This window comes from Opisthocomus hoazin, chromosome 3, assembly GCF_030867145.1.
Source record: "Opisthocomus hoazin isolate bOpiHoa1 chromosome 3, bOpiHoa1.hap1, whole genome shotgun sequence".
Taxonomy (NCBI): domain Eukaryota; kingdom Metazoa; phylum Chordata; class Aves; order Opisthocomiformes; family Opisthocomidae; genus Opisthocomus; species Opisthocomus hoazin.
In genome coordinates this window covers 29,190,529-29,209,767 of record NC_134416.1, presented here as the reverse complement: position 1 = coordinate 29,209,767, position 19,239 = coordinate 29,190,529, and the positions used below count along the sequence as shown (strand labels likewise).

The 19,239-nt window shown below is 39.8% G+C and overlaps 1 protein-coding gene across 2 annotated transcripts in view; it reads right to left on the bottom strand.

Moving 5' to 3' along the window:
* TRIQK (triple QxxK/R motif containing) overlaps window positions 1–19,239 on the bottom strand; it is a 69,540-nt gene that overhangs the window by 13,789 nt on the left and 36,512 nt on the right. For both annotated transcript variants that reach the window (XR_012763407.1, XM_075415868.1), the window contains exon 3: window positions 5,971–6,056. Coding sequence is in view for 1 of the 2 variants with exons in the window: in XM_075415868.1 (XP_075271983.1) it covers window positions 5,971–6,056 (86 nt within the window). In the remaining variant the exon portion in view is untranslated. The remainder of the gene's footprint in view (window positions 1–5,970; window positions 6,057–19,239) is intronic.

Genomic DNA, 19,239 nt, shown 5'->3' with positions numbered 1-19,239 from the left:
ACAGTGTGTGGTCCCTCTATCTTGTTTACAAGAACCTCTGAATGTCCAGCTGCAGCTAGATAAAAGCTCAGTCTTGATGTAAGATGCCATTTCCTAGGAGCAAGAGGTAACTGAACATTCCAGTCACCTCTTGGGGAGAATATGGACTTCCATGGCTTTAAGTCTTTTATGGTCAGTTTTCTCAAAACAAGTACATTTTAATTTAGCTATTGGGAAGAACACTTCAACCTGCTTGTGTGAAAAGGAAGTCCTTGGCTGCCAGCCTTGGAGTTGGCGAACTCAGCCTTCCACAATGCTCCCCTCCTTCGGGGCCCAGGATTAATTACACGGTCTGTGATATATTCTGAACCCCTGAAGTGTCAGATTGTTGAAAGTAATGGCACCTCATGCTTCAGTGCTTCAGACTTTTCTATACAGGATCAAAAGAAGTTTCCTTCTTTTTCAGGAAATTTTCCTCTGATTGTATAGGTTGCATTTGTGGGATTTGAGGTTTTGTTGTTGTCAACTATCCTTTGAAGTGTTAGAGACTGGTTGTAAGTAAAGACCAAAGCCTGAGAAAGATGGGCTACTGCTCTGAGATAGTAGAGAAAATCCTCCTAAACTCCTGCTTGTTGCATCTTGTTCACATGCTGAAACCACCATGATTACTGTACTTACGTGTACAGGTCAGGCCAGTGTCAGATGGGAGCAATATGATTTTGTTTTTCTCTTTGTATGGGTTTTTCCCTATCCCTTCCATTTCAAGGCCAGGGATCAAAGTCTGACTACCGGTATCACTGGGAACATCAGACTTTGTTCACCGGTGTCACATGAAGCTGCCCTGCTCTTTATGAGAGGCACATAAGCTGGTTTGAAGACCCAGTATTTTGGCTGTTACAAAGTGCTTGGACTTCCTAGAAAGTACTTTGATGAAATTTTATGATCTGTAACATATAGAAGGCCAGATCAAATGATCTAATATTCCCTTGTGGCATTAATTTCTGCAAAACTATGAAACTACATTCCCAACCTATCTTGGCAAATGTAGTTCACTAACTTAGAAGATTATGAACAGCGTGAAATCAGAGAATACCCTTTGCCAAAATACACTAGGAATGTCTTGTTATCAATTCATATACAACTTGTTCCAGACAAGATAAACTCTTAATAGTGAGCTAGCTAGCTACACAGTAGATTAAGTAGATATGCAAAAGCATGACAGACAGTAAGCTCTCACTTTTTTAAGAAACATTTTTTCCTTGGCTCAATCAATGTACTACATCGATAATAATTCTCTCTGGATTGGTATTCTGCAGTTGATTATGTCTTTGCAAGTGGGTGTAAAACACTACCGTTCAGATTTGTATCTATCTTTCAACAAGAGAGAAAACTTCATAATCTATCCCATGGACTGCTGATTCATTCTTGTAGCCTGTGGAAAACATCTCTCCCCAAGAACTCCCATTACTCTTGGCCTCTGCATACCAAACCCCAGCTATTTGGGGCTGAGCTTTGATGTTCGTCAAACCTCTTCCTGCTTGCCACCCTCCTGGTGGCACCTCTTCCTCACCCACCGAGAGCAGAGCTAGCACCAGCAGTGAGGAGCCCTTGCTGCTCCACCCGGGAAGGACAGGCAGGCGGGCTTCCACTAGCACCAGACCCCCACGGGGGGACAACACAACAACCGCACAAAGGAGGTTCAGAGGCTCCCTTTTCGGCACTGCTACAAACTATTCTGTCTTATCCAAACATCAGGAGACATACAGCACACTGCTTTCTCTCCGAGGTGTTCTCAAGACAGGGGTCCTGCTTTTCCAAGAGACACCACATATTTTGGCAGCATCTGCGTTTCTGTCACATATACAAACAGAGCCGGCGCAATAGCTCTGCTACAATATTTAATTTTTAAACATGTTTAAAGAACAAATATTACGTACCAAATACTAGCATGGTCACCCTGCTTGAACTAACTTTTGATAGTTATTAGTGCTTAGCTGCTTCTCTGACATTATCAGCATGGATAAAATCTCTCATTGGGGAAATTAAAAAGTACTAAATGCCAGTGACTGAAAGAAACTTTGTTACTTTAAACCTTGCATTAAAATGACAAGGCAATCAAAGTTTGACAAGGCAAGCTAATTAGTATGCCAGTGATGAAATGTGAAGGATCTCCAGGGGACTGGTTCTAAAAAGTTTTATGTCATTTACAGGGCCTTTTTTTTTTAGGCGAATATTGTCAGCTCTCACGGTAAAATCCACAACAGCTGAATTTCATTATCTTCACAGGAATTAAGGACTAAAATACTTTCATTATTTTCCAGTCCTCTTTTTCTTTTCCTGTAAATACTACACGGAGTCTTAGTTTACAGCCAGGAATATAAGCTCTTCAGGACACTAGGGCAAAACAACCCTAGAGATATCACTGAGCCCTAAAAATCCTGTTGTTTTAAGTGGCAGTATGGTACGGATTGTGTTAGGTATTTCACAGAATTATACAAATATTCCTCTTTCCCAGAGAACTTGTACTTTTACACGTATGATAAGGATATTCTTCCACTACAGTATTTCTATTAACTGCAACTTAGCTTTTTATAAGAAAATGTTCATATATTTTGAAATGCTGCATACTGCATCATGTACTGAAACCTGAATAAAGAAATAAAATGCATGGTAAACACACACACATATGTGTTTTCTCAAAGATTTACAAGAACTTGGGACAATTGCATTTAAAGTGCTTCCTACTTATTACACTGCACAGTAGCTATATGACTTTTCTTTCCTCAACACAGACCAAAGTTAATCCACTGTCACAGAATCAGGGCCTACATCTCATGAAAAGACTAAAATCCCAGCCTTTGGAAGGTGAGTCATGTCTCTTATCACCATCAGAAAACTTTGTTGTTCTGAAGTGACAACTGTGATGATACCTTCCCAAAGGAAGAGCTCGGGCACAATCAAAAGCTCTGAATATTAGGAAACAGTTAAAGGAATCCACACTCAAGCCTCAAAATAGTTTAAAGACTGTACATAACCTGATGGGACCCCAACTCTGCTGACTCTTCTGACAGCCACAGACATGAGGAGTGGTTCAACACCCTGCTGTCACACTACGCAGGAGACTTCAAGAAATTCTCATTTCGAAATTTATCCATAGGACAAGAGAGGAGTATCTGGCATAGGTGTGGAGGATGAATGTCAGAAGACTGCTCTTGGACAGCTGGAGGAATTTATCACAGAATCATAGAACGCCTTGGGTTGGAAGGGACCTTTAAAGGTTATCTAGTCCAATCCCCCTGCAGTGAGCAGGGACATCTTCAACTCCATCAGATTGCTCAAAGCTCCGTCCAACCTGACCTCAAGTGTTTCCCGGGTTGGGGCCTCCACTACTTCTCTGGGGAACCTGTTCCAGTGTTTCACCACCCTCACCACAAAAAAATTCTTCCTTATATCCAGTCTAAATCGACCCTCTCTTAATTTAAAGCCATTACTCCTTGTCCTGTCACAACAGGCCTTGCTAAAAAGATTTTTCCCCATCTTTCCTACAGGGCCCCTTCGGGCACTGGAAGGCTGCTCTAAGGTCTCCCCGCAGCCTTCTCTTCTCCAGGCTGAACAGCCCCAACTCTCTCAGCCTTTCCTCACAAGAGAGGTGTTCCAGCCCTTGGATCATTTTTGTGGCCTCCTCTGGACCCGCTGCAACGTCCATGTCCTTCTCGTGCTGACCTTCTCAAGGGACTTGTGAACTTAAGAAGGGACTGGGCAAAAGAAGCCCTGCCTGAGAGAGGACGAGAGTTCCCGGGCTCCACAACTACGCAACCTGTCCCAGGGCAGGGAGAGCCACTTCCCCACAGGCACCCCAGCCCCATCCACAGCCCACGGCTGAGTTCTGATGATCTGGAGGGATAGCGCAGGGCGAAGAGCCATCACGGCGAGATGGGAAGAGGTGCAGCTTTACCCCGAGACGTTAAATATGCCTTGCTTCCATGCTGAGCGCTGCAGGGTCTGTCAGCAGAAGAGCAGAGTTTTATTCTACAGGGATTGCCCATATTCTGGTAGAAGGATTGTAACATTTAATGAGCCTGGCATTAAACAGGCTCAGCAAGAAGGATGCACAAAAAGGCCCTGCCTTCCTTCCCCCGCAAGCATATCCCCAGAGGGAAAGGTGCCCAACTCACCTTCCCTTTGCTTCAGCGCGCTCAGCTTTTCTCAGCCATCAGGAAGCCAAGCAAATGACTGTGATCTGTTTGGGCATGATCCAGAGCTACATTTTAAGGTCCAGGCGTGTAAAAAATATTACAGCCGGAAGACAATATTTCAAAGAATTTCTTTCCTTTTTTTTTTTTAAAGGCAGAGACAGAATTGCAAACCTGAGACACTGCACGCTGCAACTAGCAGAACCCCAGAAACACAATATCCCATGACCTGGAGAGTAAGTGTGTGCCTTGACGGCAAAACTCCTTCCTACCTAGAAGTCAGCTGGTGTTCTGCTATAACATGCAGGAATGTATTTGTACAAAATAAACTGCTCTTGTTCTTTACTCATATTTGATTCTTCATTATACATGTAACTACTTATATGTTCTCCTATTCTCCCTAATTTTTAAGTAAGAATTATTTAAGAAAATAAGGAAACAAAATAGGTTTTGAAGGACTGAGGTTCATATTTTTCTCTATTGTGGAAGCCATGCAAAAAACTTGCACATTTTAAAAGAACTAGGCTGTACAGCAAAAGCCTCCGAGTAGAACATCACTTTTAAAAGGTCATGTCATTTCAAGTAAAATGAAAAGAAAAAGTAAAATTTAATAAGAAAGGAAGGAAAAAACATTGAACTCAAAAGGTTAATAATCTATCCTTTAAACAAAAAAGGCAATCTACTTTTTCTCATTAAAACCTGACACACAGCACTAACTGAGCAGATTATGTTGTGAAAACATACTGCATCGCACGGTAATGCTTGATCGAGATCAGCAATCAGGAGCAAAAAGAAAGCACTGTTTCGTGATTATAATAGCAAATTCTGGAAGACAACCAAATACATCATCTGGCAGCTCAACAGCTGTTACAGCTTGGTAGTAATACCTTGGCATTTGCTATAAGCTGTAACTTGAAAAAATTGATTTCTCATCTGCCAGAAACAAGAAAATGTTCTTCTTTTAACACTTCTGAACTTTCTTTCACTAGAATACTCAGGTATTTGAACCACTTTCTTATTTTGCTCAGTTTTTACCCTGGCTGCTAAGCTAATTGTATATCAATTTTATTCACAAATAAGTTTGAGGGGAAAATACCAGATGCGACTAAAACAATGTGTGTTCAGATAAACCCTCTTTTGATGACACACTGTGTAGTAAATAGAGCAAAATATTCCTAATCGTCCTCCTTGCTCATATTCACACCCCTGATCAAACAGTTATCATTACACTTCATACCTGCCTGAAAAAGGGACATTTCCAAAACAAAGTTCAGTACGTTTCCATGTGCTTTGCTGTTAGTTAAGCCTTCTTTTTCCAAGTCAGAGACAGTACACAAGCATGTAGACTGAGACAATAATGCGGAGAATTTACAGTACTTAACAAACCCAGTCTCTAAATTAGTCCTGGGTATAGGATAGGAAGAGGAAGAAGGGAGATGTTTATTGTAACTATATTTTTATAACTATACGAAATCGTTAAAGCATTTGTTCTGTGCGTAGAAAGGCTCCCTGAAAAGATCAATTTTCTAAGCATACAGTACTTTATTGATCTTAAAGTAAGTATGCATCATAACAAGGACACGGACCACTTAAAATCTTTTAGCATTTCAACTATTCCTGTTCTTTTAGGGTTAAGTAAAAGCAATCCATCATAAATATTTTAGATTCCAGCATTCCACTTAGATTTTGAAGTGTCATAAACAATATCTCTCAGAAATCAATATTCACACAGTACATCTATGGGGAAAAGAAACAACATATACACAAAGGTGGTACAAGCTATCAAACAGATCTCTACCTTTACGCCTAGTGCAGTTTTCTTGGCCTCTGCTTTTAATCTTGTAGCTCTTAACATAGGCCTGGTTTTCTTATAATCTTGTTTTCCTAGAGTAGAAAAGCACATTTAATGAAAACTATGCAAAAAGAATATGAAAAATGTCAGCGATTATTTCAGTTGAAAAGTCAGATATAACATTTTGAAAACATCCCACAGTCCAGCATTTTAAACAGGAGCTACTCTGTAAGACGCGGGCTCGATCCGTGGAACAAACGTCCTTAACACAGACAACGATAGCAACAAGCAAGAGCCAACGAACCATTGCAGAACCTAATACCCCAGAGGGACATCGACACAGACGTACAGATAGCCGTCCACTAGTACGGTGTTTATGAAATTGTTCAGCGAGCATCAGACAGCAAATAAGTAGATTAAAGGTGGATGATGTTTTCACCTCATATTTCAATCAAAAGAAAATTTTCATTAAAATTTTTGTTGGTTAGTCATCTCTAATGCATATATAAATGTGTAATACAGGACATTATGGTGAGTGTAAATGTTTCACAATTCTGAACCAGATAGTTATTTGGAAGTATCAGAACTCCGACACATGCAGATCAGTCCAAGTAAGCGCTAATAAAACCACTGCTTCACACCATCTGCTTGTAGAAACTTGTTATACAGAATCTTCTAGAAGTGTCTTAGATGGATTTTTTAAAAGTTACAGGGACTTTCTCTTGCAGCCACGAAGAGTGCAGCCAAGTGCTTGATTATTGTGAGCCCATATGAACTGAGTTCAGAGGAGGACATGCAAGTACTTAGAAATGGCATAAATGATTTAACTTAATAATAAAGCATAAAACGATATCTCTCAGGGATGTATTTTCTGTCTGAAGGGCCTGTTACTGCTGTACTATGTACTAGTAACCATAGTTTATTTAAGTTGACAGAAGTCAAGGTACAGATACAGTCACAAAAGGAGGAGGAGGAAAAGAGGAATCTGTGAAGAAACTGCTCAGAGGGGTAAGGCCTCAGTACAACTGCTCTGGCTTTTCAAAAAAGTCCTTTCCATTTTTCCCTCCCTAATGTATACGTCCCTTTTTGTCTATTTCCAAAGCTAAGCTGCAATACTTAAAGCAGAAATGTTTGGCTATTTTTAAACAACTAATTTGACCTAGTTGTACGTTCGCTTTCATTATTGTTACGTTCAAATAATTTAACCTTTTCTCTAAAACTGTGCCCAGTAGTTCTGTGTATGCAACAAGGTGTGATATTACATTCATAATCAACAGTGCAAGCTTCTCATTTTATAGTCACCTTCAAAACTGGGATACTGTAGTGCAGTGGTGAAATTCGGAAACATGAATTGGAAAAGATAGGTCTTCTCCAGTGATACACTGGATTCACGGAAACGCACCTCTGCCTTTGTCTACTCTTTCTATCACACTGCTCACATTCAATGCAGAGCTCCTCTCTGTAGCATACTATGGATGCTGAACTCACATTACGAATTTGCTTTCATTGTATAACCTCTCCTCAGCCCTAGGATTACATATTGTGAAGGTCTCCATATTATTCTTTGGTCAGATGTTATTCATAAAAGATCTGAAATAACTCAGAAAGTATTTGATGACAAAAGGAAAAATAACTGAAACCATATCTATTGGAGGAAAAAAAAAGTACATATCCAAGGAACCTTCTTAGAGGGTGGAGTGAACAAGAGATGACAGAATGACTATTTATGTCTGGTGCTCCAATATATTCATCCGGTCAATGTATCTCATTTGCAGGACAGGACCACTACAGCATTATTCTTCAGAAGTCAATGGTATCTGATATCCTGATGCATCAGGAGTACAGTAATTTTTTTGAACCGTTAGGAAAGAATTGCAGCAACCACCAAAATGGCTAGGTCATGAGATGATGCCAGCCAGAAAGAGAACATGTGCCTTCTCCCTAAAGTACTGAAGTCATACTTTTGCTATGAAATAGTTAAAGAGCTGTCAGAATTTCCATTATAAATGGCAGGAGTTTATAACTCATAAAAATTCACTCCAGGCTGAAATTTGGCATATATATACCCCAGTCTTGAATTTTTTTGTTTGTTTGCTGGGAGCCAACTTTCAATAAAGTGATGCAGCTGTTCTTACTTACTTGCAAACAAACTATAGAAATTTATCCGAGATGTTTTAAGCATGAAAAATACCTTTGTTTAGATGTCTATAACTGACAAGGCCTAAGTTCAATTTCAGTTCTCATAATTCAGGTTTGCTGCTGTCAGGTCAGGGGTAAATAAAGCAGGACAGTAAGAAGTTTCCCTTCCAGTGATGCAACAGCATTAGATAACAAAAATTAGAAAGCTTTGTAAGGACCATTAGGAAGGGGAAACAAGTCAGCTACTGAAACCCACCTCCCCTTTGTCCCATTGCCCATTCTCCCTCCTTGTCTACAAGGCTCAACCCTGAAGGTGACACGAGCAGGGGTAAATACTGCACAGGAGACCCAGACTGTGAACTACATCTATCAGCAGGACCAAGCCTATTCCTAGAAAAAGGAAAGGTTATTGGTGTTCCTTCCCTTGGTTTCAGGCACTCTGCTACTGTTTATTCCAGTACCGTGGCTATGGCTAAGACTGGATTCTAGAGAACGCTTCCAGATTTGTATTAAATCTGCTATGAACAACTAACCCCCCTATATAACAAATAGGCTATTTTAATAATGGCTTTAGAGCTGGTAGTTCTCCAAATCTATGCACCTGCCATTAATTTACCACTCTCCTTGCTAAATGTGATAGCCAAGAAGAAAAAAAAAATATTGTAGGGAAACAGTCTAAGTCCACCAAGAGCAAAAGTTTAAAAAGGGCATCTGTGCAGTCCTTTGTAATGAAAACCAGATTCAGCAATTGTACTAAAAGATTCTTGAAACATCTGAAGTTTCCGAGGCCTTGGGAAAGACATCTGCACTACAAGACTGCAAAGAACTATGAAACGCAAAGCCCCTGCCATGTGAATACTGATCATTACCACCTGGAAAACAAGCAGAAACAAATAATACAGGCTCCCTATGTTCTTCTGGGCCTGCAAATTCAACCAGTTGGAATACGTATCTTCACACCCCCAATGTTTTATCTCACTTATCCTGCAAGCTTTCTTGTACCTTTATCTGCCAGAGTGATCAGTTTAAGCTGTTTCTTCTTCCCAGGACGTGACTGTCAAAGCCAGTTAAGACGGACTCATCAGACAAAGCCCCATTTGTCTGCTTTATCCAATGTCTGTTCAAGACCCTGACTTTTCCTCAGGGAATGTACGAAGGCAAGAAGCAGCAGCCAAAAAGAACTGGAAAATTGCCAGACCAAATCTTACTTTTCATACTACTTAGGCAAAATATTTTCCTCTTTTACTTCTCATTATTATCAATTCGTCATCTCAGTTCTTCTCTCAAACTCTAGTGTCAGCTTTCCTTTTTTTTTCACAACTACCCCAATTGCCACTTTTTTAACAAATTTGCCACTCCTTTCTTAACAACCTTTCCCAAGTCATGCTTTCTTTCCATTTTTAAGGCCAAAGAACTAATCCATGGTAAGGCAACTTTTCTTACTGACGACAGCCATCACCTTCTCTGCTTGTCCTGCCTCCTGCCAGTCCCTCCCAAGACCAGATGCAAACATCCACCTTTCCTTTTCAGTGCCTGAAGCTGCATTTGCCCTTCGGAAGCTCTCCAGAGCTCACCTTTCATCCTTCCCCTTCCTTCCATCCTTCTTGCACAATTTTTTCCACTCCTTTGGTGGCAAAGTGACGTCAGCAGCAGCTGAACTGAGTTGTGCTCTGTTTACAGATCCTGCTCGGACAACTTTCTACATGTAGAAATTTAAAATCTTCTGCTAGCTGTAGGATTAGAAAAGGGTGAAGATAAGGGTGAAATAAAAGGACTTTCTGAGCTACTAAACACAGCTGTATTGTGAAAAGTGTCAAAGTGCCTTCCTCAGAGTGAATCTCAGGTATTCACACAATATGCAACATAAGTTTGTTTCTCCTGATGTAACTAGGATTAAAAATTTCACAAGAATTTTTGTGATTTATGTCTCCTCACAAGAGAATTTGAGAACCCATATATATTCTAGTCAATAATTTTAATAGCAGATAAGAGATGACCTGATCTTGTATATTCAGTATTTTTTTTAACTACATGTCCAATGACTACACAATTAATGCAAAACTTAAACTAAATAATACATATGAGCTAGACAAATTCATTAAGTTCCAAGTGACGACTGACTCTTTAGTCTATGGAAACACTGTGACATTACCAGGTAGTATGCATAACACTGCATTTTTGCATACATACCTAGCTCTGTTACACACGTAACTGAGAATGCAACATGCTGAGCACTATATTTCAGGAAACTGACTACATTTAAGGTTGTGTTTAAAGATGCTGCCGTTTAGGATAAAACCTAAACAAATCTATAGAATATCTTCATGAGAGAAAAAAAATCAAGATGCCCAGTCCTTCTACATATTTAGTCTTTCATTCTAACAATAGCTCATTACTAGAATTGACTAACAGACTAAAGACTGCCTCTCTGCTTTTCAATTCATCGGGCTTAAGCAGAAACAGGACTGCATCTTTGGCCTTTGTTGATGCTGCTGTCCAAGCTTATTATCATATGAATATCTAGTTATTGTTTTATAAATGTTCACATTTCGGGAGCTCCCTGCTTTCTTTTCTCTCAGTAGACTTTACAATATCCACCTTCATTATCATCATGTGGCAGCATTGCTCTTCGTCTGCATTTGCTACTTTAAAAATTAATGCACTGCTATTTTCTGAATACTGTACTGCGTAAGCTGCTTATGAGTACATTATGCTATCAAGCAAGCACATGCTGAAAAGCTTCCTAAACTGTTATTCTTTCAATGAAAATACAGCTGGTTCTGCTTCAAAGGCACTTCTTTTCACCTGCAAATGGACTTGCTCCTACACTTATTCCTCATTTCATTGTCTTTTATTTGTGTCTGCAAATCTTTAATTGCCTTTAATTAGAAAAAAGTAAATTCAGTGCTTTAATCTTGCAAATACATTCAATCATAATTCTGTCTGGGATGAATACCAAGTTCTATTCACTGACTGATCTTTATAACAAAGGTATATAAATTTATTGTCCATTTATATAGACCACACCAATTAAGCCACAATGGAAAAGCAAATAGATAAGAGTCAAAATATTTGAAATGAGAAATGTGCAATCTAAATTTAATTACTCAGACAAATTATTTGAAGATGAGTTATTTACAGCATGCCAAAAATCCTGACAGATAGTAAAATCTGCTAATCAACATTACAGATTTAAAATTCCTTTCAACACTTTCACTATAATTTGTAGCAATGAACAAACTGTTGTCCTGAATCTTTCTGTGCTGGCATTATAGTCATAACCAAAACATTAGTAAGACATTTTTCATACAGTAGCAATCCAATACATATGTTAAAGTATTGTTTAAGGTGTCATAAAACTACAACTACTGGGTAAATTTTAGTTACTAGTAGTTTAACTGAAGTACATTAACATAACTGATGCTGAAACCCATACTAAAATGTATACATAGCTAATTAGAAACTAGAGGCAGACTATGGCAAGTTTTACTGTCAAACTGGAAGTGTGAAATCACACACCTAGTACCCAAAATCAATGTTCTCATTATGATTATTGATCTGAATCAGTGACGGTTCCAGGAACCCTCCACAAAACCCCACAGAACAAGCACAGCACAAGAAAATGGTCCTCTGGTCCTTTCAGGGGTTCCAGAGTCTGACTTCGAGCATCCCCTCCTTTTCCCTGATGTAACAAGAAGGAGGCAAAAGCTAAATCTCACTGGCAGGGTCAAGGTCCAAGACAGAGGAAGGCTCAGTCACACTGTCTTCCACAAACTCCTTACATGCAAGTCATAGAAGGTCACAGCCACTGCACCTGACTTCAGTTTTAGGTGATTGCTTGTTTAGATCTCTATTTCCTACAGAAACGCTTCTCCAAAGAGTGAGTGACAGCAGTCTAGGACAGCCTGAAGTGCTCCCTGGCAGCACCTATTTTACTGTCATCAGCAACAGGGAGAGCCTAGAGATGTTCTGCACCCATCAGGTGGGTAGATCTCATCTCTAAGGTTAAGCAGAATTAATTCGAGCCAAGTAAACTTGATCTAAAGGACAAGTGGAGAAGGAGAACCGGTTTCCTATGTGATTTTATCTGGACCCTCAGGACATTTGTGAACATGGCCAAATTACCTTTGAAGTAGTTAAATATTACTAGTACTATAGAGAGAACATCACAAAGCCACGAAGGGACAGTAAAATGTATCTAAAATCACAGCTTGAATACACCCTTGTTCAGCTATGCCATGGTGGTTTCCAAGCCATTTAGCTAAGTCTATACTGCAGGGCCACTGTTGTGAAGATGTAGTACCATAATTATCATACTGCTTCTTCAAAACTGTTCCTGTGTACCAGCTATGATCCCTGGGGCATTAAGCTACAGTCTCCTCAGACAGTTTAGGTTAGAAGTGATTTCTGGAGGTCATCTGGCCCAACCCTCCACTCGGAACAGAGCCACCTTCTAAACTAGACCCAACCTGAAAGTTAGCTCCAGTTGCTCAGCTGAGCTTGTCTAGCTGAGTTTTGAGTATCTCCAAAGGTGGAGATTCATCAACCTCTCTGAGCAACCTTTCTGAATATTTGGCCGCTCTTCAGGTAAAAACATTTTTCTTCTACCTAATTGGAATTTTCATGTTCTAACTTGCCTCTTGTCCTACCATTGTGCACCTTTGAGAAAAGTTAGGCTTCACCCTGCCTGTAGCCTCCTATCAAATATTTGTAGATGGCAGTAACATCTCAGCTGAGCTTTCTCTTCTTAGAGCTAAACAAAACAGCCCCCTCACGCTCTCCTTGTACATCCTGTGCTCCAGATGGTCATCCTAGCTCTTCACTGGACTCACTCTAGTATGTCCATGTCCTCCTTTTAGTTTTCTTGAAGATAGGCATGGCATTTGCCATTTTCTGTCCATCAGGGAACACTTAGTTAGAACCAGCTAAATGGCTGACAACTCAGGGAGAATTTGGCCATAAAATCACATTGTCTGAAATACCTTAATGTAACTATAGTAGTGTAACAAAAGTGCACCAAAGGAATTCAGCAGGTTCTGTAAACAGCAAGTCAGGGGACTAAAAAGTTCAAATCAGTTTGTACTTTCAACATAACTTCACAGTAGTTTGCTTTTTTAACAGGAGGGAACAAAAAGTATTTTTTTTCCTACATGCCCTGGGACTCCTCAGAACTGGGCTCTATCATCTCATACACAGTAGCAGAATTTTTCTTTAAGTACCTTTATTAACGCAGCAAGTTAGGTGTCTGGCATGGGGAAAGAAGTATTTTCTCAAGTGCTCATTAACATCACCCAGATCCATAAAGGTACGTAGGCACCTAGCTTCTAAGGTGCATGTACAGAAGTATATGATTAAATACGTTTGAGAGATTTTAAACCAGTCATTTTATACTCTAACAGAATTTCAATCCAGTGAAACTCTGTGAAACTTTACTCACACATAGCACGTCTTAAACATGCATGCCTCACCCATAACACTGTAACTCTAAAACTGGAAATAACTATTTATTTAGGACGTTAGAGGAACTTCAGAAAAACAAAATTCCACAGGAATTTGAGGCCTAACCTCAGTTAAAAACAGACAGCAAATCCACATCAGTAACAGTGTTATAATCTATGTTTGAGAACTGGCGACAGAACTCTACCTCACATCTACGGGAACAAGACCAATCTCTCAAATACTTATTACTGGTTTTTGTGCTCTTCGTGTCACACAGATGTATCCAATGACCATTCTTTTGCTGAGAAGCAGAAGTGAGATTTTCTTATTTTTAATTGCTGTGATTCCAAATGGAGGTTTTGGAGTCTTAGGTTAACAGAAACATTTTGATATGTCTTTTACCTACTCAAGAGTATGTCTGTACTCAGAAAAGGCATGAAAACCCCCCACAGACTCTCTCTATTTTATTCAGGTTTAATGACAGCTCAAATCACTGACCATTTTTCAATCTTGAGAGACGGAACAGCTTGACACTAATAATACATTTGCAAAGGACACATCATCATTTAACACAACATTAAGTGCTCAGGGACAACTTTTTACCATACACACAATGTGCTCTGAGCTCAGGGCTGACATTTAATGCTACAAAGATAATCCAACCAGTCATTCATGAGGGGTAAATTAATTTTGAAGCAACTATATTTCAGCTTTAAGCCAACAAGAAGGATGCATTAAAATGAATAAGTTCTTTTTATGCTGCACGCAAGATTAAAAAAACCCCACCCAAATATAAAGCATTCTTAAATATACCAAAATATACCCATTTAATTATTGCTATATTTCCCTGATTCCAAAACAGAAGTCTGGTAATATTTGTTAAATATAATATTCTGAGTAGAAACAGAATCCCTTAGAAAATCCCTCAGAATTTGCTATGAGTTGCCATGAAGAGCAGCATTTCACTAAAGAAATGCTTTACATTTAAAATGTGTATTAGACATACGTTGAGTGTAATGAATAATTAAGAACATATTTAAATTAGCACCTTTTCTGATACTTCTTTTAAGGAATATTTTAAAAATCTATATAAGCAATTAAGAAAAGAAATTCAGAAAACCAGTTATCAGTAATGTACAAAACAAAAAATAACATCAATACTTTAAATCAGCTAATTTGTCAGGTAATTTCATTATTTTCAATATCTGTAGAATATACTCAATTAACTGCAAGACCATAATAAAAGATATGCAGAACAGCACTAAAAATATTGATGTTTACCAGACACTATTTGATGGACAGTCCTTTTTCATGCCTCTCAATGCTAAATCATCTTTTACAGGCTTTTGCTCAAGCCCAACAGGTGCATGCCTGCAGCCATTAAAAAGTAATAGTTCCTTGTAAAAGGAGTATCTTCAACACACATGATGGCAGTTCTTCAATTCACCTTTCTGACAATCTCCATAACATTTCCTACCCAAACATACAACTATGAAAACATTCAATACCTTTCTTAAAAATAAATTAACACAATTGCTTTGAAACGTATCATTTGGTGGGTGTTTCGCTTCTTTTCTTCTCCACCTACATAATAGACACATGCATTGATGTGTACACGTAGTTTTGAGCACATTTTTCCTACTTTGCTTTGAAACAACTACTACCAGTTGCACTTTCATATAAACAAGTGTGTTTTAGTATAAATCCTGAAAATAAGTAAACCAAAAATATTCCTGCTTAGGAGTGAAGTGCCCACCATTAATGTAATTAAAAGCCATATTTTTATCAAACATTTGATTAGATGATTTCTGGACAACGGAAACTATCGTACTATTTCTTTGAAGCTGAGAGGTGTGAAAAAGGCAACATAAGGCATGGTACAGCACATAAAGAGTCTTTCTGTCTTTCTGAGACAGACTGCATCCAGATCCAGTTTGGCTTTTGCTGATTTTGTTAACTCTGTTGGCTGCAAATAGAGGAAAATCTGATATACCCCAAACTAAATGGAAACAGATTCATGGTCAGAGCTTTCTAGGAAGACAGAGGTAGCAGGCAGTGCCATCGTGCAGAGCTGCACAAGTCCTCAGCGTGCTCTTCTGGTCTTCTCCATCGCTGTCCCTAGAGGCCTCAGACTCTTCTTAATATATCCCATTTGAAGGTGTACTCATAGCTCACTTAACAGGAGAAAAAGCTGAACAGGAGGGGATCTGCCAGACAGAAGCTAAGTAGCAAACACAAGAGAAGGAGAGATGATTACATTGTTGTCACAGATACTTACCTGCAGGACACATCCAGCAACTGTGTTCCACACAAGGACTACAGAGTCACAGAAAAACAGGTCCTTAAAAATGGAGATGGCACAGCCTCACCAGCTTTCCCCCACTGCTTCACTAGGTTTATCATCAAAAGTTTCCTCATGTCCAGTATCTAATTCAAATGTCCCATATTGAACTCCTAGCATATTACTTTTTGTGGTATCCACCACAGACCTGGAGGACAGTTGATATATTCCCTTCTTTGCATAAGGCTTTTATATATTTAATGACTGCCATTACATCTCTAAAGTCTTCTGCTCTCCAGACTCAACCAGTCCTTGCGTCCCAGTCCTTCGGTCTGTGTTTTCTGGACTCCGTGCTCTCCTCTGGACTTTTTTTCTGATCTTGAACACAGCACTTCATCTGAGGCCTTACTGGTATCTTTCGTGTCTATACTCTCCTTACACATTCAACCCCAGTCTGCCTATGACTCTGCTCACTCCAAAATTATTGCCTAAGCATTTCTTACCCATATTCGGTCTGTAGTTTGACTGTTTATACCAATCTTAAGAACCTTGCCCTTTTCCTTGTTGGATTATACTCTATTTTTTCAAGCCATTTCATCGATTTCTCAAATTTTAATCTTAAACTCTTCTCTATTTACTGCCTCCCATACAGGTATAATTTGCAAACTAAATTCATCGTCCCACTTGCAATTAAAATGTTGGGTCCAGGACAGACCACTATGGATAAACCACTAATAACCACCGAGAACAGCTTTCGTACTAGTTTGCTACCCATCTTGCAGCAGCTTCATATTCATGCATCTCTTTGTTTACCAGAACACACTGTCAAAAAGCCTTGACAAGGTCAAGGCATATGGCACCTCCTGCTCTTCCCAATTGATAAGGTTTGCTACTCTGTCAGAGAAGAAAATAGATTTGATTTGACAAATCACATTGGCTATTGCTTACTGCCTTGTTGTACTGTAGGTGCTTACAAGACACTGCCTGTCGCTGTCCTGGAGAGCTTACTGTGAAGAATGAGGAAGCTGCACTCAATAATTTATGAATATTATATGTCCCATCTATTTGCTTGCTATTGTGATGTTTGCTTTATAATTACTAGAGGTTAGCTCAAATAAAAGCTAGCTCGCGCTTGGGCAGGAAGGTAGGAAAATACTACTAATAGTTCTCCACTGAGAGCACTTAAAGACAATAAAGGAAAATATAGAGACTGATGACCAGGTCATCCAACTCAGTGGCCCACAATAAAGCATATCCATGTAACAGATGTTCCACTAAACATCTTCTCTGTTGTTCTTATCCCCACAACTACACAGCCAGAAATTTCTCCCATTGTCTTACATAAATTACTTTCTTTTGACCTTAAACAGGAGCAACTGACATCACAGGAGAAGTGAAAGATTCCAGACTTGGGCATTTTTTAGGAAAAAAGAACAACACACACATAAATGATTCTAAGCTCGTGATTAAAAGGAAAGTAGTACCCCATTCCCTCTTCCCATGCTTAAGAAAACCCCTTCAACAGCCCTAGTCTATCTGAACCAGCAAGAAACTCTTCCAGACCATGTCTCTGGCAATAAGTTTAACCTCTTGAACATACAAACAGGACCAAACCAACTGCTGCCTGAAAAATGTTTTCAATACCAGCAATTTGAAATTTATTCCCAATTACTCTGCTGTGCATCATGCTACTACCAGACAACATCACTGGGTCATTCACAACAGTGGTTGGTGAATAAGCACCACAACATCACCAAGCACTGTAATAATATTATTAAACCTTCTGGATAAAGGATCGGTGGTGTTTCAGGGGAGGATGATCTCTCTCCCTCTGCTGTAATTAACCCCACACTACCTGATGTGTCCAACGTTATTAGGTGGCCGGGGCCTGTTCCTGGGGGACGTCAAAGTGGGACTATGGCACCACACGGATCTGGAGTCACCCCTTCTTCCATGCTCCCGCTCCTCCGTGAGCCCCCTCCCAGGAGCCACAGTCCCGCCCAAGCAACCCCGACCAGCCATTCTGCTGTGGGACTTCGCTCAGAGAAGGTGACAGCTAGTCCAGGAAGGGAAGGACACAACCTGTCACCCACAGCTTCCTTTTCCCCAGCTGGAACAGAAAGATCTTGGGGGTGGCATGGAAAGCCTGAGCAACTCGGGGAACAGACAAGTCCGTATGAAACAGAGTACAAGACTTCTGCCGCAGATACCACACCGCATCTAACAGTTTCAGTTTTCTGTTCTCACACACAATAGGTTGGCAGTACGTGCACGGTATCACCACATCACCCAGCATTAAAACATATATCTGGTTTTATTAAAAACAAAAAAAAGCCTTGCAGCAAACAAAGAACATTGACAAAGTCATGAGATGCATCAGGGACAGAGCCCCAGAGAGAGTGCAGCTCAGGAGAAGCTGGGATCACTTCTCTCCAACGCCTGCCTTGTTGAGCCAAAATCCCTTTTAACAGCCTGTGCCCTTGTTGCCAAGGTTAAAAACATTCTTTGCTTCAGATTCACCCACCATTAACTTGCCACTGGTCACAACTTGCTAAAGAAAAGCTTCCCAAGTCTGAACCAAACAAAGCTTGGACTGGAGCTAGAACTCGTGTGTAATGGACTAAATTTACGGATTTAGTCCAAGTATGGGATTCCTGGTGTTCACCCAGCAGCACAGAAGCTGCAAGAGCTGAGGGGGACACCCTATGAACAATCACAGCCACGTCTGAAAAGGGAAAGAACAGAAGGAAGAAAAGACATCTGGGTGAGGAGACTTGCATGAGGTCCGGCACCAGAAGAATGGCACAACCATGATCCTGAATGCCTCGACTCCCGATCCAGTGTCTTACCCAGTGGATAATGATTTTCTCAGAATTGAAAATACATTGGATGCTGTCTGCAAGATGCAGTAATTCCATACTAGTAAGTCGTATCATTCTGGACCAGCTGCATACTACAAGACCATTCCAAAATACAAGTTGTAATTTACTAATTCTGCCTAAGTAAAAAATTTCCAATAATACTGTCAGCATTTGCAGTTCTCACTTCACTGAAGCATATTGCAAAGGATGCTTTGTCAGACCTATATATCACTGTCACTCCAGCAGTCAATGCACTGACAGTCTTAGCAGAGGTGGATGTTACAGGATACTGTGAAAATGATTATGTAAGATGGAAAAGAAGGTTTTTGGAGTCTCACTCCAGCAACGCAGAAATCAGAGGCTTTTAATGGAATTAGCGGAGAAGGGAACATCTCTTGTACACATCACCGTTATCCCTTGGGATCCTAAAATTACTTGTGAGGAATAATCTCTCCAACTCACTCATAATTTTAGCACTCCTAAGAACTACGTATCTTCAGTTCACCCATAATTTAAATTTCTTTCCTTCAACAGAAACACCACCTGACAGGTCTT